The sequence below is a fragment of the Schistocerca piceifrons genome, chromosome 8, assembly GCF_021461385.2.
Source record: "Schistocerca piceifrons isolate TAMUIC-IGC-003096 chromosome 8, iqSchPice1.1, whole genome shotgun sequence".
Lineage (NCBI taxonomy): Eukaryota > Metazoa > Arthropoda > Insecta > Orthoptera > Acrididae > Schistocerca > Schistocerca piceifrons.
Genome location: NC_060145.1, coordinates 35,974,697 through 36,001,886, shown reverse-complemented (window position 1 = coordinate 36,001,886; position 27,190 = coordinate 35,974,697). Strand labels below are relative to the sequence as shown.

At 43.4% G+C, this 27,190-nt stretch overlaps 1 protein-coding gene across 1 annotated transcript in view; it reads right to left on the bottom strand.

Moving 5' to 3' along the window:
* The window catches only part of LOC124711549 (collagen alpha-1(I) chain-like), a 125,898-nt gene that overhangs the window by 33,186 nt on the left and 65,522 nt on the right, over window positions 1-27,190 (bottom strand). The window contains exons 5-7 of the mRNA XM_047241685.1: window positions 20,581-20,825; window positions 16,899-17,192; window positions 7,619-7,797 (exon numbers count right to left, since the gene is read on the bottom strand). Coding sequence (XP_047097641.1) covers window positions 7,619-7,797; window positions 16,899-17,192; window positions 20,581-20,825 — 718 coding nt within the window. The remainder of the gene's footprint in view (window positions 1-7,618; window positions 7,798-16,898; window positions 17,193-20,580; window positions 20,826-27,190) is intronic.

The following is a 27,190-nucleotide window of genomic DNA, read 5'->3' as shown; positions in this document are numbered from 1 at the left end:
TGGAAAAGCCCTAAAAAAAGTATCCCGTGTTTAATAATTCCATTTCGCTCAATTTATTCCGACTAAAATCTTCGTGCGAAGCCTTAACAAGGTTTGCCACGAGAAACGTGATTTAATTAAACCAATTCCAGAAGCAATCGGGGCTGTAACCTGTTTGATACAATCTGCTCCTACCACTGTAAGGAAACGAGTTCCACGTGAGATGAGAGCGGACTTTCGCTGAGTTGTGATTGGTGTTCACGGAACTGCGGCGCGAGCAGAAACAGAATGAACCCAGACGTGGTCCCCAGCACGGAAGTTCTTCAACATTGGCACGGAAGTGAGAATGCTGCTCTTTGGTGTAGTGTGGAGAACATAGGAGTTAAATCGAACAACCGTTATGCGAATATATTACGTCCATCCCATCTGATAAACTTCACCTTTTCTTCGGTAATTGTTCCACCAAATATCCAAAGAATTTACTGTCTATTGCCTAGCATGACATGAATGTGTGTGCTGTAAGTAATTTAGGAAACATGGTAATGGATGACACTAGTTAGTGGTTTACAGCACAATTATTAGCATCCATCTTCTTCTACATCTGTTCTCTGAAAACAACAACGAACCTTTTGTGGAACTAAAACAGTCTCTGACAGAAAATTATTTTATTTACTTCATGATTGGTTTTGACCTGAGAGCTCATCATTACATGCCTCTGTCTTACGGAATAAACAGTCTAATGAGTACACAGTATGGTTTGAGAGTAAATCGGAGAAAGACGAAGGTAATGAGAAGTAGTAGAAACGAGAAGAGCGAGAAACTCAACATCAGGATTGATGGTCACGAAGTCAGTGAAGTTAAGGAATTCTGCTACCTAGGCAATAAAATAACCAATGACGGACGGAGCAAGGAGGACATCAAAAGCAGACTCGCTATGGCAAAAAAGGCATTTCTGGCCAAGAGAAGTCTACTAATATCAAATACCGGCCTTAATTTGAGGAAGAAATTTCTGAGGATGTACGTCTGGAGTACAGCATTGTATGGTAGTGAAACATGGACTGTGGGAAAACCGGAACAGAAGAGAATCGAAGCATTTGAGATGCGGTGCTATAGACGAATGTTGAAAATTAGGTGGACTGATAAGTTAAGGAATGAGGAGGTTCTACGCAGAATCGGAGAGGAAAGGAATATGTGGAAAACACTGATAAGGAGAAGGGACAGGATGATAGGGCATCTGCTAAGACATGAGGGAATGACTTCCATGGTACTAGAGGGAGCTGTAGAGGGCGAAAACTGTAGAGGAAGACAGGGATTGGAATACGTCAAGCAAATAATTGAGGACGTAGGTTGCAAGTGCTACTCTGAGATGAAGAGGTTAGCACAGGAAAGGAATTCGTGGCCGGCAGCATCAAACCAGTCAGTAGACTGATGACCAAAAAAAAGTCTTACTAAACAATACATAAAAATTTTGTAGACAAAATAGGCACCGTCAAAATATTGGAAAACTTAATTCAACTGTGATGATTTTACACATTTTGAGAGCGCCTATCATGGCTGAAAGTTTTGTTATGATTGTTTACTAGTTTAGAAAGGCAGTCAGCTCAAGTTTTTCAGCGTCTACGTGACACCCTCCCATGGCTCAAAGAAACTAATAACCATTCGTGCTGCCCTTCTCTGAATACGTTCAACGCACCTGGTAGATCTACTTGCTATGATTCCAAGGTGATTTAGCAATAGTCCAGGACTGGTCGCACTAAAATCTGCCACCTGCTTTACCTACGACTCAACCTGTGTCATTATTCCATTTCATGTAGCTACGAAATGTTACAATTAGGTATTTGTTTAAGTTGACTGATTCCAGGTGTGACTCACGGATACTATGTTTTGTGGACTGCAAAATTTTACATTTCTTAACATCTAAAGCAAGTCTGTTAATCTGCGACCCCATCTTTAAATCTTACCAAGATCTGATTGAACATTTGCGAGGCATTCTTCACACAGTATGTCATTACTAATAATAGCATCAGTTACTGAGAGTATGTGGTCACTATTCATACTGTCTTACAGTGAACAGCAGGAGTTTGAACTCACTTCACTGGGACACATCTTTCGATCACTCTCTATTCAAGATGACAATGTTGCGTTCTCCCTACCAAGCAATCCCCAATCCAGGCGCAAGTTCCAGTTGATACACCATATCATTGTACTTTTACTAATAAAATCTTGTGTCACTTTCAGTCAAATGATTTCAGGAAGTCGAGAAACACTGCATGTAGGAAGTGAGAATATTTTCTAGCTGCAGCTTTGTTACTGTCACTATAAGATCAAATATCAGTGCATAGAACATTTTAAAATAATGCAACTGAACTTAAGTGAAAAACTCTCATTCATGATATCGTGGAGAAGCTAAATTATTTATATACGCTGTCTCTGACAATGAACCGCGGTATCCGTCCTCAGGTATCACGTATCAGAAGGACATAGTGGTTGATCGTAACGTTGCATTCATTTGCTTACATGCTCAGGCTCCCCTTACATTTGTCATTGCATAATGAAAGTCTTTACTACTTTTTAATATGTCAATCAAATACCAATCAGATAGTCTTATTATTAATCTGAGTGTCAAGATTTTGTATGAAAGGGTAATATTTTCCGGTAATTTTCACTAAAGTCATAACAGTTATGTATGTATGTATGTATGTATTTTCACTGACGTCATACCAGTTATGTATGTATGTATGTATTAGAACAAAACATCAGTAGCAGACTTTCAACTTGAAGAATTTTTTCATTTCCAAAATATGTTACTGCAGAATATCCCACTGAAAGTTGAGCAATTTAATGTATAGAAACAGTCAGACTGGCTAGACAAATTCCTCCAAAAGGCTGTACCATAAATTTTTCTGTCACAGGAGAAGTTGATCGTATCCAACGCGGTGTCAAAAACTTGTCTACAAATACAGGGGAAGTAGAGACCTCACTTGACATCGTTCTTAAGAGGAGGCAGAAGATATTCTATAGATACGGAGCATCTGTACAACGAGTTGATGATAAAACTTTGGCGAATTGTATACGATCTGTGGTTAGAGTGTCTTCATTGCTGTGTGTTTAACAAGTACCCGCTGCATTCACACAAAATCAACTCCCAACATAACGATGTAGTGTTTTACAGTGTAGCCTTATGGCCTGTTACATCCTCACCATCTCTTCCACGGTCTACCCATGGCCCTTTTTCCAATAGGATTGTATTCCATCGGTTGTCGAGGGATTCTCTGAGGTGACATGCTCTTTCCAATCCTAATTTTATTGGAATACTTCTTGAGTTAATTGCTGCATCCCCAATTCTCTGCTTAATTCTTCATTTCTTATTCTGTTTCCTCTTGTGCAGCCTTTGACTCATCTAAGGAACTTCACTGCTGTTCCTCCAAGTATCATAGGTCTTTTCATCTTAATGTCCAAGTTCCTGCTCCATACAGTGGTGTGGGTAGTGAGTGGCATGACTAAATTTACTTTGGGTTTCTTTTTTTAATTGTACCTAATCTGATCCATCATAAATTGTTTGTGAAAGCCTGCGACTGTGCAAACCATAGGTTTATTTATAAATAACTTCTCTGCTACCAGTCACGATTCCTTTGATTTATATTTTACACCACCGGTTCGGGAAATGATTCCCATTTTCAAGTGCGTTTGTTCTCTGTGTACCATGTCACTTTTAACTAATGTTTTTGATGTTTATTTACGTTATTCTCGATGTATACTGTGCACAGAAAATTGTGTGTGAGGTTTAACGTATGTGGGACTCTGCACAAATGAACCTCAAGGAAACTTGACGTCAACAGAACTAAGCTAAATCTCTTTTATCAAAAATATTACTTCAAATTTGCATGGAACAGAGAGGAAAAGTCCTTCTGAAAATGGGACTCACTTGCCGAAAAGTGTAATGCGAACCGCAAATGAAGGAAAATCGTGACTGGCAGCAGGAAAGTTATTTGTAAACAAACCCAATCTGGTTTACACTTCAATGTTCTTCTTATTGCGCCACAAGTGTGTTCATAAGTGTTGATTTCCTTATTCATGTTTCCCTCTTTTCCAAAGTTATGTCACATTTTAGATACAGGAAATGGGTCACCTGTTCTACACTCCTGGAAATGGAAAAAAGAACACATTGACACCGGTGTGTCAGACCCACCATACTTGCTCCGGACACTGCGAGAGGGCTGTACAAGCAATGATCACACGCACGGCACAGCGGACACACCAGGAACCGCGGTGTTGGCCGTCGAATGGCGCTAGCTGCGCAGCATTTGTGCACCGCCGCCGTCAGTGTCAGCCAGTTTGCCGTGGCATACGGAGCTCCATCGCAGTCTTTAGCACTGGTAGCATGCCGCGACAGCGTGGACGTGAACCGCATGTGCAGTTGACGGACTTTGAGCGAGGGCGTATAGTGGGCATGCGGGAGGCCGGGTGGACGTACCGCCGAATTGCTCAACACGTGGGGCGTGAGGTCTCCACAGTACATCGATGTTGTCGCCAGTGGTCGGCGGAAGGTGCACGTGCCCGTCGACCTGGGACCGGACCGCAGCGACGCACGGATGCACGCCAAGACCGTAGGATCCTACGCAGTGCCGTAGGGGGCCGCACCGCCACTTCCCAGCAAATTAGGGACACTGTTGCTCCTGGGGTATCGGCGAGGACCATTCGCAACCGTCTCCATGAAGCTGGGCTACGGTCCCGCACACCGTTAGGCCGTCTTCCGCTCACGCCCCAACATCGTGCAGCCCGCCTCCAGTGGTGTCGCGACAGGCGTGAATGGAGGGACGAATGGAGACGTGTCGTCTTCAGCGATGAGAGTCGCTTCTGCCTTGGTGCCAATGATGGTCGTATGCGCGTTTGGCGCCGTGCAGGTGAGCGCCACAATCAGGACTGCATACGACCGAGGCACACAGGGCCAACACCCGGCATCATGGTGTGGGGAGCGATCTCCTACACTGGCCGTACACCACTTGTGATCGTCGAGGGGACACTGAATAGTGCACGGTACATCCAAACCGTCATCGAACCCATCGTTCTACCATTCCTAGACCGGCAAGGGAACTTGCTGTTCCAACAGGACAACGCACGTCCGCATGTATCCCGTGCCACCCAACGTGCTCTAGAAGGTGTAAGTCAACTACCCTGGCCAGCAAGATCTCCGGATCTGTCCCCCATTGAGCATGTTTGGGACTGGATGAAGCGTCGTCTCACGCGGTCTGCACATCCAGCATGAACGCTGGTCCAACTGAGGCGCCAGGTGGAAATGGTATGGCAAGCCGTTCCACAGGACTACATCCAGCATCTCTACGATCGTCTCCATGGGAGAATAGCAGCCTGCATTGCTGCGAAAGGTGGATATACACTGTACTAGTGCCGACATTGTGCATGCTCTGTTGCCTGTGTCTATGTGCCTGTGGTTCTGTCAGTGTGATCATGTGATGTATCTGACCCCAGGAATGTGTCAATAAAGTTTCCCCTTCCTGGGACAATGAATTCACGGTGTTCTTATTTCAATTTCCAGGAGTGTATTTTTATGCTATTGATTAATATCTTAGTAATTATAAGATACTTTCCTAAAAAGACCAATGTTTTTGTTTTCGTCGATAATATCTTTAGACTATAATTTAGGCTCATACTGTTTACTCTGTGCATCGCTATTTGCATTTTGTCTTCACTGTCCTGTATGATTATTTAGTCGCCGGCAAAAAGCATTACATTTAGACGTTGGTCTGATCCAACTCTTATACCTTGAGGTATTCTGTCCATCATTCATTCCCTGACCTAGTCCTCGATATAGATGTTATAGCGTAGTCTAGAATAATAAATTGTAGAATTTCTGATGTGGAAATGTAGAATTGCACAGTAGAACCATATCATGTGCCTTCTGATTCTGGACGGACATATATCTGTGCACCAGACGGCCAAAGGGTAATATGTAGACTTTTAAAATTATGTATATTATTTTTTTAGTAGATATTTTATTAATATTTTCCTTCAAGGCCAGAAAGTTTAGTTATACTCATTTGGAATTTTGTTCAAAAATTACACTACTGGCCATTAAAATTGCTACACCAAATGCAGATGATAAACGGGTATTCATTCGACAAATATATTATACTATAAATGACATGTGATTACATTTTCACGCAATTTGGGTGCATAGATCCTGAGAAATCAGTACCCAGAACAACCACCTCTGGCCGTAATAACGGCCTTTATACTCCTGGGCATTGAGTCAAACAGAGCTTGGATGCCGTGTACAGGTACAGCTGCCCATGCAGCTTCATACCACAGTTCATCAAGAGTAGTGACTGGCGTATTGTGACGAGCCAGTTGCTCGCCCACCATTGACCAGACGTTTTCAATTGGTGAGAGATATGGACAATGTTCTGGCCAGGGCAGCAGTCGAACATTTTCTGTATCCAGAAAGGCCCGTACAGGACCTGCAATACGCGGTCGTGCATTATCCTACTGAAATGTAGGGTTTCGTAGGGATCGAATGAAGGGTACAGCCATAGGTCGTAACACATCTGAAATGTAACGTCCACTGTTCAAAGTGCCATCAATGCGAACAAGAGGTGACCGAGACGTGCAAACCAATGCCACCCCATACCATCACACCGGGTGATACGCCAGTATGGCGATGACGAATACACGCTTCCAATGTGCGTTCACCGTGATGTCGCCAAACACGGATGCGACCATCATGATGCTGTAAACAGAACCTTGATTCATACGAAAAAATGACGTTTTGCCATTCGTGCACCCAGGTCCGTCGTTGAGTACACCATCGCAGGCGCTCCTGTCTGTGATGCAGCGTCAAGGGTAACCGCTGCCATGGTCTCCGAGTTGATAGTCCACGCTGCTGCAAACTTCAAACTGTTCGTGCAGATGGTTTTTGTCTTGCAAACGTCCCCATCTGTTGACTCAGGGATCGAGACGTGGCTGTACGATCCTTTACAGCCATGCGGATAAGATACCTGTCATCTCGACTGCTAGTGATACGAAGCCGTTGGGATCCAGCGCGGCGTTCCCTATTACCCTCCTGAACCCACCGATTCCATATTCTGCTTACAGTCATTGGATCTCGACCAACGCGAGCAGCAATGTCGCGCTACGATAAACCGCAATCGTGATAGGCTACAATCTGACCTTTATCAAAGCCGGAAACGTGATAGTACGCATTTCTCCTCCTTACACGAGGCATCACAACAACGTTTCACCAGGCAACGCCGGTCAACTGCTGTTTGTGTATGAGAAATCGGTTGGAAACTTTCCTCATGTCAGCACGTTGTAGGTGTCGCCACCGGCGCCAACCTTGTGTGAATGCTCTGAAAAGCTGATCAGTTGCATATCACAGCATCTTCTTCTTGTTGGTTAAGTTTCGCGTCTGCAGCACTTCATCTTCGTGGTATAGCTATTTTAATGGCCAGTAGTGTATACTAACGCATTTGGAATTTTGTAAAAAAATTATGTGTTATAACCATACACACTAATTCAAGTGCAACGTTTGGTCTGTTCTTGTATCTAGTCAACAGAGTAAAAGAAAATAATAAATAAATAATAGCCAGGTGATTGGGGTACAGAACGGTAGCGTGAGAGATACCTGATCCTGCACCTGCGCCTCCTGCGGCGCCAGCACCGCCGCCCCCTGCAGGGGAGCCGAAGCCCCCGAAGATGTCATCGTCAGTTGATGGCCGGTTGGTGGGCCCGGTGGCTGCCGGGGACGTCCCAGCCGTTCCCGAGGGAGACGTCCCCCCTGTAGGACCTCCGCTGGGGTAGCCGCTGCAACACGACACACATCACGCTGCAGAATTCACTGGGGATGACAGCAGACCAACTCCCAGCACTATACAGTGTACTGCTGCACTCTTTTCTTTGGATCGCATTCATAAGTACATTGCAGTATCATGATTAATAAATGTGACAGATTAGTGGGAATTAGTGAGGTTCGGTGGCAGGAGGAATAAGACTTTTGGTCAGGTAAATACAGGATTATAAATACAAAATCAAATAGGGGTAATGCAGGAGTAGGTTTAATAATGAATAAAAAAATAGCAGTGCGGGTAAGCTACCACAAACAGCATAGTGAACGCATTATTGTGGCCAAGATAGACACGAAGCCCACGCCTACTACAGTAGTACAAGTTTATATCCCAACTAACTGTGCAGATGACGAAGAAATTGAAGAAATGTATGATGAAATAAAAGAAATTATTCAGGTAGTGAATGGAGACGAAAATTTAATAGTCATGGGTGACTGGAATTCGGTAGTAGGAAAAAGGAGAGAAGGAAACGTAGTAGGTGAATATGGACTGGGGGGGAAAGAAATGAAAGAGGAAACCGCCTGCTAGAATTTTGCACAGAGCACAACTTAATCATAGCTAACACTTGGTTCAAGACTCATAAAAGAAGGTTGTATACATGGAAGAAGCCTGGAGATACTGACAGGTTTCAGATAGATTATATAACCAGATTATAGAACCAGATGTTAAATTGTAAGACATTTCCAGGGTCAGATGTGGACTCTGACCACAATCTATTCGTTATGAACTGTAAATTAAAACTGAAGAAACTGCAAAAAGGTGGGAATTTAAGGAGATGGGACCTGGATAAACTGAAAGAACCAGAGGTTGTACAGAGTTTCAGGGAGAGCATAAGGGAACAATTGACAGGAATGGGGGAAAGAAGTACAGTAGAAGAAGAATGGGTAGCTCTGAGGGATGAAGTAGTGAAGGCAGCAAAGGATCTAGTAGGTAAAAAAATAAGGGCTAGTAGAAATTCTTGGGTAACAGAAGAAATATTGAATATAATTGATGAAAGGAGAAAGTATAAAAATGCAGTAAATGAAGCAGTCAAACAGGAATACAGACGTCTCAAAAATAAGATCGACAGGAAGTGCAAAATGGCTAAGCAGGGATGGCTAGAGGACAAATGTAAGGATGTAGAGGCTTGTCTCACTAGGGGTAAGATAGATACTGCCTACAGGAAAATTAAAGAGACCTTTGGAGAGAAGAGAACCACTTGTATGAATATTAAAAGCTCAGATGGAAACCCAGTTCTAAGCAAAGAAGGGAAAGCAGAAAGGTGGAAGGAGTATATAGAGGACCTATACAAGATCGATGTACTTGACGACAATATTACGGAAATGGAAGAGGATGTAGAGGAAGATAAAATGGGAGATACGATACTGCGTGATGAGTTTGACAGAGCACTGAAAGACCTGAGTCGAAACAAGGCCCCCGGAGTAGACAATATTCCATTGGAACTACTGACGGCCGTGGGAGAGCCAGTCCTGACAAAACTCTACCATCTGGTGAGCAAGATGTATGAGACAGGCCAAATACCCTCAGACTTCAAGAGGAATATTATAATTCCAATCCTAAAGAAAGCAGGTGTTGACAGATGCGAACATTACCGAACTATCAGTTTAATAAGTCACAGCAGCAAAATACTAGCACGAATTCTTTACAGACGAATGGAAAAATTGGCAGAAGTCGACTTAAGGGAAGATCAGTTTGGATTCCGTAGAAATATTGGAACACGTGAGGCAATACTGACCTTACGACTTATCGTAGAAGAAAGATTAAGGAAAGTAAAGCTACGTTCTAGCATTTGTAGACTTAGAGAAAGCATTTGGCAATGTTGACTGGAACACTCTCTTTCAAATTCTAAAGGTGGCAGGGGTAAAATAAAGGCAGCGAAGGGCTGTTTACAATTTGTACAGAAACCAGATGGCAGTTATAAGAGTGGAGGGGCATGAAAGGAAAGCAGTGGTTGGGAAGAGAGTGAGACTGGGTTGTAGCCTCTCTCCGATGTTATCCAATCCGTATATTGAGCAAGCAGTAAAGGAAACAAAAGAAAAATCCGGAGTAGGTATTAAAATCCATGGAGAAGAAATAAAAACTTTGAGGTTCGCCGATGACATTGTAATTCTGTCAGAGACAGCAAAGGACTTGGAAGAGCAGTTAAACGGAATGGACCGTGTCTTGATAGGAGGTTATAAGATGAACATCAACAAACGCAAAACGAGGATAACGGAATGTAGTCGAATTAAGTCGGGTGATGCTGAGGGAATTAGATTAGGAAATGAGACACTTAAAGTAGTAAAGGAGTTTTGCTATTTGGGGAGCAAAATAACTGATGATTGTCGAAGTAGAGAAGATATAAAATGTAGACTGCCAACGGCAAGGAAAACGTTTCTGAAGAAGAGAAGTTTGTTATAATCGAGTATAGTTTTAAGTGTCAGGAAGTGAAACATGGACGATAAATAGTTTGGACAAGAAGAGAATAGAAGCTTTCGAAATGTGGTGCTACAGAAGAATGCTGAAGATTAGATGGGTAGATCACATAACTAATGAGGAAGTATTGAATAGAATTGGGGAGAAGAGGAGTTTGTGGAATAACAAGAAGAAAGGACCGGTTGGTAGGACATGTTCTGAGGCATCAAGGAATCACCAATTTAGTATTGTAGGACAGCGTGGAGGGTAAAAATCGTAGAGTGAGACCAAGAGATGAATACACTAAGCAGATTCAGAAGGGTGTAGGATGCAGTAAGTACTGTGAGATGAAGAAGCTTGCACAGGATACGGTAGCATGGAGAGCTGAATCAAACCAGTCCTAGGACTGAAGACCACAACAGCAACAAAAACATGATCTGTTACAGACTGCTACTTCAGCTTCATCTACAGCTTTCCACCTCCAGTGTTCTAAGGACTTCTGAGGCCGCACATAGAGCGGTGAGGAGTTTCCACGACCTTAGTTGGAGTACAAAATCTTTATTTATTTGCGATTGTTAATTCTTCGTTAGGAACAGCATTTTTCCTTATAAACTGGCAGAAAATTATAGACTTTTTCAGTCATAATGAAAGGTGAGGACCATCTTATGATGTGACAGATTTATTGAAAACTCGTTGTGCAAGGAAATCGAGGATAGTTTCCTATTTTGGTTTTTTGAAAAACGTACAAAATTCTGACCTGTAGGTATTCCTGCAAGCAATGCCAGGTGAGAGGACTGGAAACAAACGGATGATTATAGCAGTTAATTTGTTTCAGTTTCAGGTGTTAGATTATATTCAGTTTTCGTTCCAAGGACCCAGAAAATGATATGAATCTCGTGGGCGTGTAACGTGTCAAAGTATAACATAAAAACATAAAACATTTGAACGTAACACTTACTACCCAGATCATTTGTCAGGAGATAGTCGAAATAGGTTAATACAATGCAGTAAACCGTAACAGCTAATATTTACAGAATTTACACACTGTCAGAATGAAGCACTCTTATGCACTATTAATATATTTATCATACACAAAATACCTAGTTTTGACTGTTATGACCAATTTTTGTCAAATCTAATACATATTCTTACTTAAGCCGGCATAACAGTCTCTGTTAAGACATTCATTTATGGAGTAGGAGTTGCCTATCACAAAGTCTTTCAAACTCTGTTTAAACCGTGCTTTGTCTGAAACCAAGTTTTTAATGTTTGCTGGCAATTTATTGAAAATGTGTGTTCCTTTCCTGCATATTGGACCCATTTTTTGAACTAAGATTGGACTAAGATTGTTCTTATTCCTAGTATTGATACTATGTATTGAGCTATTGGCTGGAAATAGATATGTATTACTTGTGACAAATTTCATTATGGAATAAATATACTGAGAAGCAGTGGTTAGAATACAAAGTTCCTTGAACAGGTTTCTACAAGATGTTCTTGAATTTACACCACAAATGATTCTTATCACACGCTTTTGCAGCCTAAAAGCTTTTGCTCGGTTTGACGAGTTGTCCCAGAATATGATCTCATGTGACATAATAGAATGAAAGTAAGCAAAGTATGCAAGTTTCTTTTTTATATTTATATCTCCTACATCTGACATTATTCCCAGACTTGTTTAGGCACTTAAGTAATTCTGTGGTATGCCCTTCACAACTGAATTTACTATCGAGTAGTCACCCCAGAAAGTTAACACTGTTAAAACTGCTTAACACAGTTTAGCTCGTGGATTACGTGTCCTAGGAGTCTCACGATCGCTACAACTTATGTTCGGTTGACAACGCACTGAGGATGTCTGCCTACGATAAGTGTGGCGTTACTGTCGAGATGCCACCTGCCATTTGTTTACCTCTCATCGTTCGTGGGATTCCCTGAATCGGGCGCATCACACGTGAAACTCACCTTTTCTTGTATCGTCTCGGGGCTGCCGTAGTGTCTGGTGAGGACACAATAGCGGCTGCGTCCAGAGTGCACTATGAAACATAGGGATCTTCACCCAGTTTTGAGAGCTTCATTGAAGTTTTCCAACTGAGAAAATCATCGGCAGTGTAACGTAGGATAAGTTGTTCACTTCCTCACTAAGGGCTGCAGAGACGAAGATGTAGAGTCTTTAAAACTCATGTTGACATAAAAGTAGAAGAAGAGAAAGGAAATATTGGTTCATCTTAAGAAGAATGTAAGACGGTTTGCAGGTAATCTTCACTGCTCGTAATTTGTACCTTGCTGAAGCACCGTCCCAGGATAAAGAAAATTTAAGAATCGTACAAAATTTGAAATGAACCAGTTTGGGAAGGTGTAACACAACTACCAGATATTGTACACGATTCACAGTATGGTACATCCTTCATTCGTAAACTAATCATAGCCAATCGAAAATTTGAATTTTTACTAGCAAGAAGCCAGTAGTTGCATCAGAAATTCATTCAGTAAGTACTTGTTTGAATAATCTATTAATTATGTCGAGTATTTAATAATGAAAAAACAGATCTGTAGCTAATTGTATATTGTATATTTGATTTCATCACTGACATTGTTTCCTCTATACTACAATAAATCATTTCTCAGGATTACTCTTTGAAGACGCAACCTTCACGCCTAAGCATTAGGCAACTACGGCTCTTAGGCGACATGTAAGGTTGCCCGCCTGTCAGGGGCAAAGGTGCAGGTGCCATAGCTACTGGGAAAAAGTAGAGCATAATCAGTAATGAGATAAAACGTTATACGGGATTAGGATTACACAACAAGGCACATCTTAATTCCAAGACATTTTAGACACAACAACAATCAAACATTTGAATTGAAAGTTCTGAAACCTCAGTAAAGTAACAAACCTGTTTAATCAATACAACATCAAAGAAGTAGTAATACGGAATGTTGCTTCTGCTGGTTGTTTCCAATAATTGGTAACCCTATGGAAGGATACAATACGTCAGAAAATTACCGTTTCACTGAGAGACGCTATGGGACGACAGACAGTATCACTGGTGGCTACAGGGACTACAATTAGTCTCCATCCCGTAATGCAGATGTTCACACTCAACACCAGGTCACCCATATTGTACATAACTTATGAATCATACACTCCTGATACGGACAAGAATGCTCCCCGAATTAAGTCACACATATGTTCTCTGCTGTTCATCTCTACCTCTCTGCGTGTCGAAAGTGTAGCACTAACCACAACCTCAGTCATACACTGTTAGACGCACTGAAGTCATACTGCTATTGAGCATCCGACACAGCATTTTCAGTAAACTGGAACCCCTGTGGAAGCTGTATGCTCACGATGATTATACTGGTTTCAGGACGCTCAGCAGCTCTGCGCCCTTGCAGAATATGGACTAAATGCTTCTAGAGAATAATGTCTTTCCTCGCCTTCTTGGGGCTACTGTCCATGGACACACTGTCTGACAATAACAACACAGGCATTGAATGCTTATCAACAAACTCGTATTGAAATCGATAGTAAAAGTTCAACTGTGCATGTCTACATGCATTCTCAAGCCATTGCTTAAACCAGATTAAAATAATTACATAAAAGACGAGTACTAAACAAAACGAAAATTGTTCAAAAATGGTTAAAGATTTTCTGTTGTACGGGTTGTTGGCTAGCCACTAATAAAAACGTAAAACGAACAGTTTTCTTACACATGTAGTTGTGCAGCGAAGGACATGTACTGTCTTAATGTAAAACGAAGCAATAATGGAAGGGGGTAAGTAACACGCATAAAATATCTATGAGTCTCTGTCTGGAGCTACCTGTATGGAATGGCCACATCTAACAAATAGTAAAAGCATCAAGAATCTTGTATATATATAATGTTTGTGTGTGCGTGTGTGTGGATGGTGTGAAACACTCTGTAAGGGTCGTGAGCGTTAGTTACCTTTGAGATAGGACGTGGTGGGTTGATGTTAATCAATAACACCTTTAAGGCGGCGAAAACACCATTGCCAGCGCCTCACTGAGTTTGAACGAGGCCGCGTATTAGGGCTAAGAGATGCTAGATATTCCTTCTGTGATGCTGCAGAGATACTTGGCAAGAATGTAGCCACTGCACAATGCTGGTCACGACAATGTACGGTCGCAAAAAGATTGGTCTCCGAACTGCTGCTTGGGCTACCGAGAGGGAAGACTGTCGTGTTCGGTGTGTGGCCCTAGCTCATCGTGCTGCACCTACAACAGCAATTTGAGTGGCAGTTGGAACCACAGTGATACAATGAACTGTTACTTAAAGGAATGCTCCGAGCCAGACGCCCTGTAACGTGTATTGCACGGATTCCAAACCGCCACCATTTGCGACTCAGTGGGTGTCAAGTGAGGGTTCATTAGAGTGCAGAGTGTAGGTCTGTTCTAGTTTTTAATGGTACATGGTTCAGTCTCAGTGCCAGTGATGGCCTTGTGTCGGTCAGAAGGAGGCCAGTTCAGGGCCTGCAACAAACTTGCTTGCGTGTTACACACATTGGACCTACGTGCACCAGGAGTTACGGTCTGGGGTGCAATTTGGCATGATAACAGGAACATTCTCGTGCTTATCCCATGCATCCCGCTGCAAATTTGTACGTTAATCTGCTTAGTCCACGAGCTGCCGTTAATGAACAGGATTCCAGGGGGTGTTTTCCAACATGATAACGCTCACCCACATGCCACAGTTGTAACGCAACATGTTCGACAGAGTGTCGACATGTTGCCTTGGCCTGCTCGATCACCAGATGTGTCGCCAATCGAGCACATAAGGGACATCATCGGAGATCGGTAACCCAAGCTTCGTCCGCAATTAACATTATTTGTCCCTGTATTGACAGACCAAGTGCAACAGGCATTGAATTACGTCCCACAGACTGACATCCGACATCTGTACAACACTGTGCATGCTTGCATTCAACATTCTGCAATGACACCGGTTATTAATGTACCAGAATTTCACGCCTAACATTAACCTGTGATCTTGCAATATCGATCACTTAAATATGTTACCTAGACCAATGTATTGCCGAACATTCTTTACTCTACATTAATAATTAATTTTTTTTGTGTTACGATTTTTTCCGTCAGCTTATTTATACTACCAGTCATTAAAATTGCTACACAACGAAGATGACGTGCTACAGACGCGAAATATACCGCGGGAAGAAGATGCTGTGATATGCAAATGTTTAGCTTTTCTGAGCATTCACACGAGGTTGGCACCGGTGGAGACACCTACAACGTGCTAGCATGAGGAAAGTTTCCAACCGATTTCTCATACACAAACAGCAGTTGACCGGCGTTGCCTGGTGAAACGATGCTGTGACGTCTCGTGTAAGGAGGAGAAATGCGTACAATCACGTTTCCGACTTTGATAAAGGTCGGATTGTAGCCCATCGCGATTGCGGTTTATCGTATCGCGACATTGCTCCTCGCGTTGGTCGAAAACCAATGACTGTTAGCAGAATATGGAATCGGTGGGTTCAGGAGGATAATACAGAACGCCGTGCTGGATCCCAACGGCCTCGTATCACTAGCAGTCGAGAAGACAGGCATCTTGTCCGGATGGCTGTAACGGAACGTGCAGCCACCTCTCGATCCCTGAGTCAACAGATGCGGACGTTTGCAAGACAACGACTATCTGACGAACATTTCGACGACGTTTGCAGCAGCGTGGACTATCAGCTTGGAGACCATGGCTGCGGTTACCCTTGACGCTGCATCACAGACAGGAGCACCTGCGATGGTGTACTCATCGACGAACCTGAGTGCACGAATGGCAAAACGTCATTTTTTCGGATGAATCTAGGTACAGTTTACGGCATCATGATGATCGCATCCGTGTTTGGCGTCATCGTGGTGAACGCACATTGCAGGCGTGTATTCGTCATCGCCATACTGACGTATCACCCGGCGTGATGGTATGGGGTGGCATTGGTTACACGTCTCGGTCACCTCTTGTTCGCATTGACGGCACTTTGAACAGTGGACGTTACATTTCAGATGTGTTACGACCTGTGGCTCTACCCTTCATTCGATCCCTACGAAACCCTACATTTCAGCAGGATAATGCACGACCGCATATTGCAGGTCCTGTGCGGGCCTTTCTGGATACAGAAAATGTTCGGCTGCTGCCCTGGCCAGCATATTATCCAGATCTCTCTACCAATTGAAAACGTCTGGTCAATGGTGGACGAGCAACTGGCTCATCACAATACGCCAGTCACAACTCTTGACGAACTGTGGTATCCTGTTGAAGCTGCATGGGCAGATCCACCTGCACACGCCATCCAAGCTCTGTTTGATTCAATGCCCAGGCGCATCAAGACCGTTATTATGGCCAGAGGTGGTTGTTCTGGGTACTGATTTCTCAGGATCTATGCACCCAAATTGCGTGAAAATGTAATCACATGTCATTTATAGTATAATATATTTGTCGAATGAATACCCGTTTATCATCTGCATTTGGTGTAGCAATTTTAATGGCCAGTAGTGTAGTATTTGGGCAACACATCCAGGTTTGCTAGTCACTGTAGAAAATGAAAGTGCATTATCATTATTATCTGTTATGTCTGGAGACAGGAAATACGCTGCTCAGAGCTTTAATTATAGCCGGCTGTACAGGTTTTGGGAGGACGTACCCAAATATGTCCTGATCGGTGTAGCCGCCGCCTCCAGGCGGTGCAGGGGTGTGTGAGCCTGCAGCGGGCAGCAGCGCCGTGGTGGGTCGCTGCGGCCGCGTGTTGAAGATGGACGAGCCGGTGCCCGTGGTGCCGCCCCCGGCGCCGCCCCCAGGGCCCGGGAAGCCGCCGGCGCCCCCTCCTAGACCGGCCCCACCACCACCTCCAGCTGCAGGGAAGGTGGTGCCCGCGCTGGACTCGAACAGGGACCCTGCACCAGCGCCGGGTGTACTCGCCGTAGGAGACGTCGGCCTCCTGCGGTACATCACAAGCTCCACTATTGCTGCCTGCTACACTACTCTGTTCTTACGAATATTTTAAGTATACTGCCTGTGAAATATGCTGCAACCGAATAATGTCGTAAATCACTTTAGGCAGTGGCCAGTTATTTGTAGATTATATTAGAACAAATAAGCCCTCGGTCACAAATATTAAGTCAAAATTGACCAGGTTTCGACGCTACTATGAGCGTCGTCTTCAGAATTAGACTAACTGCTCTAAAACATATTAGGTATATAATACATTAATAAAGTTAAAGTTTGTACCGACTGGAAAAGATGCAGTACTTGAAAGTCACATATTAAAAAAAGGATCTAAGCCGGGGAGGCGACGTCATGAATAGTTGTGAGATGGCGAGCGGATGAGGGCTGCTCGTACTGTAAACAAGGGTTTCAACAAGACTGAGGTGCCCACGTCAGAAAGTGTGAGCAAGTACAAACTTTAACTTTATTAATGTATTATATACCTAATATGTTTTAGAACAGTTAGTCTAATTCTGAAGACGACGCTCATAGTAGTGTCGAAACCTGGTCAATTTTCATTTAATATTTGTGACCGAGGGCTTACTTGTTCTAATATAATTCTGACACGGTCACTGAACCTTAGCAGCCATGTTCAAAGTTTTATTTGTAGATTTTCCAGCATTTACCGACGATTTACAAATGTTAACTCGTGACATCTCGGCAGCACTAAATTCAGACTGAACTCCTGAATATCTTTTGAAACAGCAGAACGCGAGAAGTGAAAGAAATAAGCACCAAAATTCATAGAGATTTAATTTGGTATAACAAAACTAGTTCCACATTTTAAATACCTCACTGAGACCATTCAAGAAAATGAAACGAAGCAACTGAAATTCCTAGCCAAAAGATGGAAACTGCATATCTAATTACTCAGTACATGCACAAGACGAAATGTATCTCCAAGCACACAAAACTATGGCAATTCAGTATAGTAATTAAACCAGATTGCCTCTACAGATTAGGAACACATTTTTCAAATGGCCCTCTAAAGTGGCGAAAGTTTAATTATAGCGACGATATATTATGGAAATGAGAGCAAATAACTCAGCTACATATTTGTACCGAATCTAAGAAGGATTTCATCGGGCTCTGGGGACTTGTTCATTTTAATGATTTCTACAGTTTCTCAACGTCAGACGCTAGTTTTATGCCATTCATTTGTGCAGTGCTGCAGGAATTAAACTCAGGCCAATACTCCTGGCCGTTGTGAAGAACGTTTGGGAAACAGGGTCCAGAATATCTACTCGTGCTCTGCTACTCTCATGTTCTGTTCCTGTTTATTTCATGAGTATCTAGTCACGCTGCCCCTCGCGACCTTCACATACTACCAGAAGTTGTTCCAGTTTTATGAAAGTCTTTCGCTTGTATTCTGCCACAGAACGTGTTGGAAGCTTCACGTATTGACCTTTTGGTACACAAACACATTTCATTTAGCAACTCTTAATCCACAACCGAATATATAATTTTTTTCACTACTGTGTAGCAGTCGATAGTTCTGTAGAGAGTTTTTTTTAAATAGACTGTATATGATGGAGTGTACTCCCGCCCCCATTCTTAAACCATTAGCTATCGTCCTAGGTCGTATCAATCCATTCATTCATCAACTATGAAACATGAGTACAAGTTCTACATGTTCCTGCTCAGAAGTAAGACCTCTAAGATCCTCCTTGAGAGTAGTCGCAACTGCCATCTATCTTAGTTAACTGAAAGTACACCCTCCTATTTCTTTTTAGTTTCACTTTGTACTTCGGTGATCATTGTTGCTAAGAGTGCCGCATGATCTCTAATATCAGTTTCAACATCACATAATCATAGACGTACGATCTGCTTGCTGCTACTGGATCTAAATTAATTCCGTCTTGATTGGGAATCCAAGCTATTTTTGTGAATACCTTTCTGAGAAAGCATTTAGTATTGTTTCAAAGGATTTCTGATCACATTCTTCAGGCACAAAACTGCCAGACTGTTGTTGTATGTTTAGTCTATTCCAATGACGACCTTTTCATTGGGGTACATACCATTTAGGTTTTCTATGAATCTTTTCGTTGTGTTCGGGGGTGAGTCTGGTGGTCCGGAGAGGGAACCAATTATACATTAATGTCTCCTCTTGTTTACTAGTTTACTCCAAACGATTTTGTTTGAGTTCATTTTCAAATTCTGCGGATTTAAGTTTCTTGATCAGTTTTTAACGCATCCCAATATCTTCAGAACAACGTTTCGTATATCATTATCTTAAGGTCACATGTTGTTTCAGGAATCTCCAAAATTCCTTTACTTATTGTCATGAGTGTACGAACATTTTTAAAACATCTCATCTATACTCAGCAACCAAAATTATCGTCTGTGGCCATATTTACTTCGATTACCACTGTCGCTTGCCGCCTTCCCTGTTCCAGTCCATATTAGCTGGTGAGCCTCCATGTGAGCTAAAACCTCACTGATTTTGCTCTCACGGTCTTTTCGTGAGATACGAGTTCAAGGTAGCTATACATAGGTAGATTCTTGCAGAAACGTACGCTCTCGTAAAAACACACATTGATACTCTGTAGCATCAGCCATTGGAGCCTAATGGTGATTTCCGTGATGCTTTCGCGCTTTCTACTAATTTTGTCCGGTACGGATTCCAGACTGTCGACCATTGTTCAAGCATTAGCCGAGCGAGGATTTTGTAATCAACCTACTTTCTCAGTGGATTACAGTTCCTTACACGAGGCATCACAACAACGTTTCACCAGGCAACGCCGGTCAACTGTTGTTTGTGTATGAGAAATCGGTTGGAAACTTTCCTCATGCCAGCACGTTGTAGGTGTCGCCACCGGCGCCAACCTCGTGTGAATGCTCTGAAAAGCTAATCATTTGCATATTACAGCATCTTCTTCGTGTCGGTTAAATTTCACTTCTGTAGCACGCCATCTTCGTGCTGTAGCAATTTTAATGGCCAGTAATGTTGTTCCAGAGCACATACGTCATGGCCACTGTCCCTGTAGTAGACAAGAGTCTGGGTAGGAGTAATGCTTGTACTCCAGTTGTCCAGTACTGTAAGCGTCAGTAGCACAGAATGCTGGAGCACGTTGCACGTAACACGCGTCTGCAATACACCAAATGTGGGTACCCCCATCCCACCATAGTCAGACAGTAGGAGAGATTGTTGTGGCACTTACGTCACGTACACCGACCCTACGGCAGACAATGTATGGGTAGTAGAGAGTCGTGCAACATGTGCGTCAAATACACCGCCCCTCCAGTAAAGCCAGTGTATGTATTAGGCAGTGCCGGTACCCCTTCCGTCCAGTAGTCTAAGCGTCAGTAGGAGTGTGTCGTGGGGCACGTACGTCACGTACCCCGTGCCCCCGGTGGCGGCAGTGCTGAGTCCCTCGAAGCCGCCACCCCCGCCTCCGCCCCCGCCGAGGCCTCCTGCGCCGGTGCCGATGGTGTTCGTGGGCGGCAGGTAGGGTACTGGGCCCTTGCGCATGCTGACCACCTTGTAGCCGATGTTGGGCCCAGCGATGTACTCCGTGGTGCGCTGCACGCCCTTGTCGTCCAAGTACGTGTACGATCCGCGTACAACGCCAGAGCGGTCGCTCGCCTGCAACACACAAAACACACACAGACGTAATGCGCGCAACATGTAAGGTAGGTGGGGGTAATGCCCCGCATGGCGTAAAAGCCAGCACCGAGGTTTTCAACTGGCTACCATCGATTCTAAAGTTGACCACCAGGCGACTTGTTTGTCTTCTTGTAACTTTCCGTTCCATGACACTTTTGCCAGGCGTGTCAATCCAGAGGTGAGAAAATGTGGTAAGTCTGTTATCCACCACTTACATGCCACTTTTCTGATGTATTACTCAAAAACTGGATAATGCAAGATTTTAAAAGAAGAAACAACGAGTCACTCGATGACACTATGGCATTTAGGCTTCACTTTCGCGTCGAAATAATCATTATAGTTAATCCCAAAAATCAACAATGGTGCATTTCTCGTAAAATAGCGACATAGGAAAAGAAAAACTTGGTACTGAGTAGTAAAGACGTGCAAAAGAAAGAAAAGAGCATGCAATAGAAACAATACGATGTAAGATAGAGTCTACTACATCAATGTCAACGAAAAGGAAAAAAAAGCACATCCCAGAGCCAGTTGACTCTTCTTCAGAGTCAGATTCAGACTTCTCACATCATGATGTAGCTAAGGTATACATGAGTACTTCCTCTTTCGGGAAGAAGTGTCCGAAGAAGAAGGAGAAGAAGAAAAACAAGAAGAAAATAACAGCCTGGGATTTCAAGAAAAATCAGAGTTCTTAACAAAGTAGATTTTTTACTAGGTACCTAATTATTTTGCCTTGGTAACTGAACTCTTTCACGTTACCCTACTACTCCTGCTTTCGTGAGGAGAAGAGTACTATTTTTTGAAAAAAAATCCAAGCTTTATGATCAAATTTACCATACATTTCAGTTTATATTGCTTTGGGTAAATTGGCTACAATACAAAAATGTTACAAGGAGTTATTTTAGATCTTTTTATTACGCCGTCATCCATATTTACCAATGTTTATCGCAAATGCGTCAAAGAACCACTCTGCGGGGCTTTTCCCCATTTTGTGGGGTAAAATCCCACAATTTGTATTCTAACTAAATCGTAAATTTCTCTGTAATTAATAATTAGGAAGAGATGATGTTGGATGGGTTACAGGTAACAACCAAAGTTATGATTTTAATTTGATATCGCGAGAAAATCTACCTTCCACTGACCGCAATATTAGAAAAACTGAAAATCGTTGGGATTTACCCTTACTTACACTACATTGTACAGTACTTGTAGCAATCATTAATCTCTGGTTTTAAGTGCTCTCTTCCGCGCTGTCTGTCATTGATTGATAAAAATTTTCTTTCATATACAGTAGTAACCAGCACTACTGCGCAGTTTCGACTGTATAGCAATTTTCAAGTGAATTTAGTGTAGACTTTCAAATGAAGACACTTCGTCATCTGACCACTTGTCCACGTCTCTGAGGGTAATGCCCAGCATTCGCCTCTCCAATGCTTTTTGTACCCTCCGTTATTTACGAGTGTCATTGTTTCCAGACAGTAAGTTATTAACGGTACGACAGATGCATTGTACTCAATGGAGCATCCTTGGTGGTCAGGATGGCTTCAGCGTGTTCGTTACAACAAAAATTCAAATAAACTTCTCCTTCTCCATGGCAACGCAAAACCTGCGACACGTCTGCCCACTTGAGAGGAGCTCACAAACTTCATTGGACTGTTCTTCCCCATCTACCCTATAGCCAGATCTCACACCCTCCGACTTCCATCTTTTTGACCCAATGACGGATGAACTCCACGTGAAGCAGAAGATTGATGATGGGGAGGTTGCTGATGCAGCAAGACGTTGTCTCTGCCGCCGACCAGTAGAGTGGCATACGGGTCCTACCGGTCAGGTGGCATACGGCCGTTGCATTGATCGGAAATTACGCGGAAAAATAGTGTTTTGTAGTCAGGTGTACTGAAATTCTGGATAAAACCAAACTGCTTTCAGAAGAAAACTGTTACATTATTTATTAAACAACCCTCTTACGTAGGAGCAGCACTTTGCGGGGATATGAGATTATAACGATCACGGAGGCTTCGTCAGTTGTAAGTAAAGCAGGTTCCAGATGTAGAACACTAGGGTAAAAGCAATACCCACATAGGTCTCTTGCGACCCATCTTAGAAGGTACCTGAAATGTGTGAATCCTGTAGGTCTAACAGGGTTGGTTGGTTGGTTTGGGGAAGGAGACCAGACAGCGTGGTCATCGGTCTCATCGGATTAGGGAAGGATTGGGAAGGAAGACGGCCGTGCCCTTTCAGAGGAACCATCCCGGCATTTGCCTGGAGTGATATAGGGAAATCACGGAAAACCTAAATCAGGATGGCCGGACGCGGGATTGAACCGTCGTCCTCCCGAATGCGAGTCCAGTGTCTAACCACTGCGCCACCCCGTTCGGTGTCTAACAGGGGATACTGGAAGTATAGAAATATGGTCAGTACGAATGGTGACAGGTTTTTTTGAGAAATGGGACGGCGTCAGGAGATGGAGAAAGAACTGAACTGACAAACGAAGCAAACTTTCCCGTGAAGTTTCAAGAACCAGCTTTAACTGATAAACCTAGGTATATACTACTAGCGCCGCTGCCGTAGGGGTCGCGAAGGGAACATTACACAAGCTGCACGGAGCAAAGTGACATTTGAGCAAGCATTCTTTCCGTGATCCATACATAAATGGAACTGGAGGAAATCCTAGTAAGGGGGGAAGTGCCCCCTGCCATGCACTTCACAGTGATTTGTTGACTATTTACATAGACGTAGATGCAGAGCCAATAAGCCAATTACCTCGTGCGTGATTACATTCTTTCTAGGATGACCAAAATGAGTCTACATTTTGTATTCCGGATCGTTAGATTCCGGTGGTCGTTCCACCTTAAAACGCTGCAGATAGATATTGGATGGTTCAAATGGATCTGAGCACTATGGGACTCAACATCTGTGCTCATAAGTCCCCTAGAACTTAGAACTACTTAAACCTAACTAACCTAAAGACATCACACACATCCATGCCCGAGGCAGGATTCGAACCTGCGACCGTAGCGGTCGCGCGGTTCCAGACTATAGCGCCTAGAACCACTCGCCCAACCCGGCCGGCCGATAGATATTGCTAGATACGTGAAGGCTGGGTCTGATCTCAGTGATTTATCGCCGATAGTTTAATCAACTCATATCTGATCTTCACATTTATACAACAGAATAATATTTCCTTAAGTTTCTACTCTGCTCACAATCTTTGCACCAAGCATATACAAGTCTCAATGTATTTGGTAATAGGTTTGCAACGATACTGCTTCCCTGTACGAAACTGCTTCGCCAGTGAGTAGTTTCATAGCACTGAATATATCATTATCCGTGTCATTTATGTAGGGTGGACCAAATAAAACTCGCAGCTTAAGATAGGCAACCCAACTTACAACATGCACACCCGTGACGGATAATACACGAGGGCTATTTAAAAAGTAAGTTCCTATCTATCGCAAAATGGAAACCATTGCGAAAATCAAAACTGTTTTATTTGCAATAGTTAGCTACACCTTACAGCTACTTGTCTACATAGTCGCCGCTCCCGCTCCGACCTAGATATTTGCCGAAGCGTTGTACCAACTTTCCAATTCCCTCGTCATAGAAGGTAGCAGCCAGTGCTTTCCGCCAATTCTCTGCGCTCGCCTACAGCTCGTTGTCTGTGCCAAAATGTTGTCTTCATAGCCAGTGTTTCGTGTCAGCAGAGATGAAACTCAGGAAGAGACAATTATGGGTGGTCAAACACCTCCATCGAAAACGCTGGAGGAGCATCTTCACTGCCCCTGCACAGTGCGGCCGAGAATTTTCATGAAAAATGAAACGCATGACAGTTGTTATGCGGGCTGCATGATATCAGGCGAAATGTGTCACCAGGCCCTCGTACTTGGCGGGAGACACTATTTTCTAGGCGTCTCTGCGTGTTCACTGAGCGCCCAGAGCTGAAAAGAGCGACATGCCGCGATCAGTGGGCATAGTAGAGACACTACGCAACACATCTGTGCAAAACTTCATCGTATTTTCATTTTGTTTTCCATTTCGCGACCTATCGGAACTCACTTTCCGAGTAGCCCTCGTATGTTTGGTTACCTTTCTTAAGATGTTCTGGGCAATTGTTCTGCCCACCCTGTACATATCGTGAATAGTAGCGGTCATGTCACACAACTTCGAAGTATGAGGCACGCCACCTGCTACATCTACATCTATCCTCCTGACATTTTCGAGACTGTCCTTCTCTAATGTGTATCTAGCTCCTAAAAATGGTTCAAATGGCTCTGAGCACTATGGGAATTAACTTCTGAGGTCATCAGTCCCCTAGAACTTATAAACTACTTAAACCTAACTAACCTAAGGACATCACACACGTCCATGCCCGAGGCAGGATTCGAACCTGCGACCGTAGTGATCGCGCGGTTCCAGACTGTAGCGCCTAGAACCGCTCGGCCAGCTCCTAAGCCCACTATGCTTTATCATTGGGTTTATGTGTGTGCCACTTCAGTTAATCGAAAAGAGGGAAGCTTATTCACCATGCTTCCGAAGGAACGGAAACAAATTTCGATTACAGTTTATCAGAACTTGCTGAAAAATCTGCCACTGAGATTCAACATTTAAATCGTCCAGTTTGGTAGATTCTTGGCAGGAGATGTGGCAATTCTCGGTTGGGGTATGAGGGCGTAGCGCCTTGACCTAAACTTTACGTCGCTGATGATAGTTGAAGATTTTGCGTTTGCTGAGTGTGAGACGAGAGATTGCGGATCGACGGAGGCTGCGCTGTTTATTGCGCTCTTCCGGCGCAGTTCACGGCGGAGCGAGGAACGGCCGAGTCTTAGTGCTTCCTCCCCGCCCAGCTGTTCCTTTCCGCAGTCCTTGGCAGGAACAAAGCGCCGCTAGCCTTGGGGCGGGCGCGTATCCTGCCGCACCGCCCCGCGTAGAACGATGCGCCACCTGGCTATACGACCGTCTGGTCTCCCACACGAAACAATACAGGCGCCATTAGCAGTGCATTTACCGTCTGTCCGTCACACAAGAAAACGATTTGCTAACTGAAATATTCAGCGTGAGGTTCCTGAGACAGGCCACCGAAAATATTTATATGACGAGAAAATATACCGAGTTGCGGTTTCTGCAAAGTTGCAGCGGACAATGTGGTGAATTTTAGGACATATGCAAGTAACTTTTAAAGTTTTCAGCTGTCGAATTATGACACTGAATTTTTTTTATAATGAAGCTACTTCCTTCTCTGTGACATAGGAAAGAATCTATGAACGGGACTTAAACGACATAGCGTATGTCGTCAGGTAGTTAAAGGACAATAGCGCCATAAACCATTGTCTCGGTGTTCAGTGGGCCAACTCACTTCAAAACCTGGACATAAAACCTGCGTTATTTATAGAATCGTTGGGTAGCTGATTAGGAATTCGATATCGGGAATACAAAACTGAGAACAATGGATACAATTTGACGGATCAAAAATTATAAATTTAGCGAATTCGAGCAAAACTTCCAGTTTACAGTAGAGAGAGGTCGCTGATAACGAATTAGAAGTCGAAATGGCCGTATCGAGTTGTTTCATTCTATATTTTACATTTTCCAGTCTTTCATCTACATCTACATACATACTCCTTAATCCACCATACGGTGCGTGGCGGAAGGTACCTCGTACCACAAGTAGCATCTTCTCTCCCTGTTCCACTCCCAAACAGAACGAGGGAAAAATGACTGCCTATATGCCTCTCTACGAGCCCTAATCTCTCTTATCTTATCTTTGTGGTCTTTCCGCGAAATATAAGTTGGTGGCAGTAAAATTGTGCTGCAGTCAGCCTCAAATGCAACCGTATGTAAGTTTCAACGCAGAGGAAGCACAGCCAACCACATGCAAATAATTTTTGAACGATGACAACATCCTTAGAGTTCTCGAAACATAGGTCAGTGTATTAAAAAATTATTTGAAATCTGTTGACTGTGTTTTTTCACCGTTGAAAGATTTTGCATTTTTCAATTGAAATCATAGTCACGTTCATCACTTGTGTCATTACGACTTTCAAAAGGGTCGCAGTCGCATGATCCATTGGCAGATGGTTCGCATAGCACATTTTTTTTTTTTTAGTTCAGATTGCATCTCGAGATGAATGGATCCGAAAATGCCAGAAGCCGATGGAATGCGACATGCATTCTCATGGGAATCTTTGCATGTAAAATCCTCACGGTTAATGCCCGATATGCTTATTCCAAGCTTCCTGCGCAACTTCAACTAGCCGACCAGTCGGCAACGGACCAGTTTCGATTACGGCACATCGGTGCATCGAAACTTTGTGGACAGTTGTCGGCACCGGGCATCACTGCAGAATACT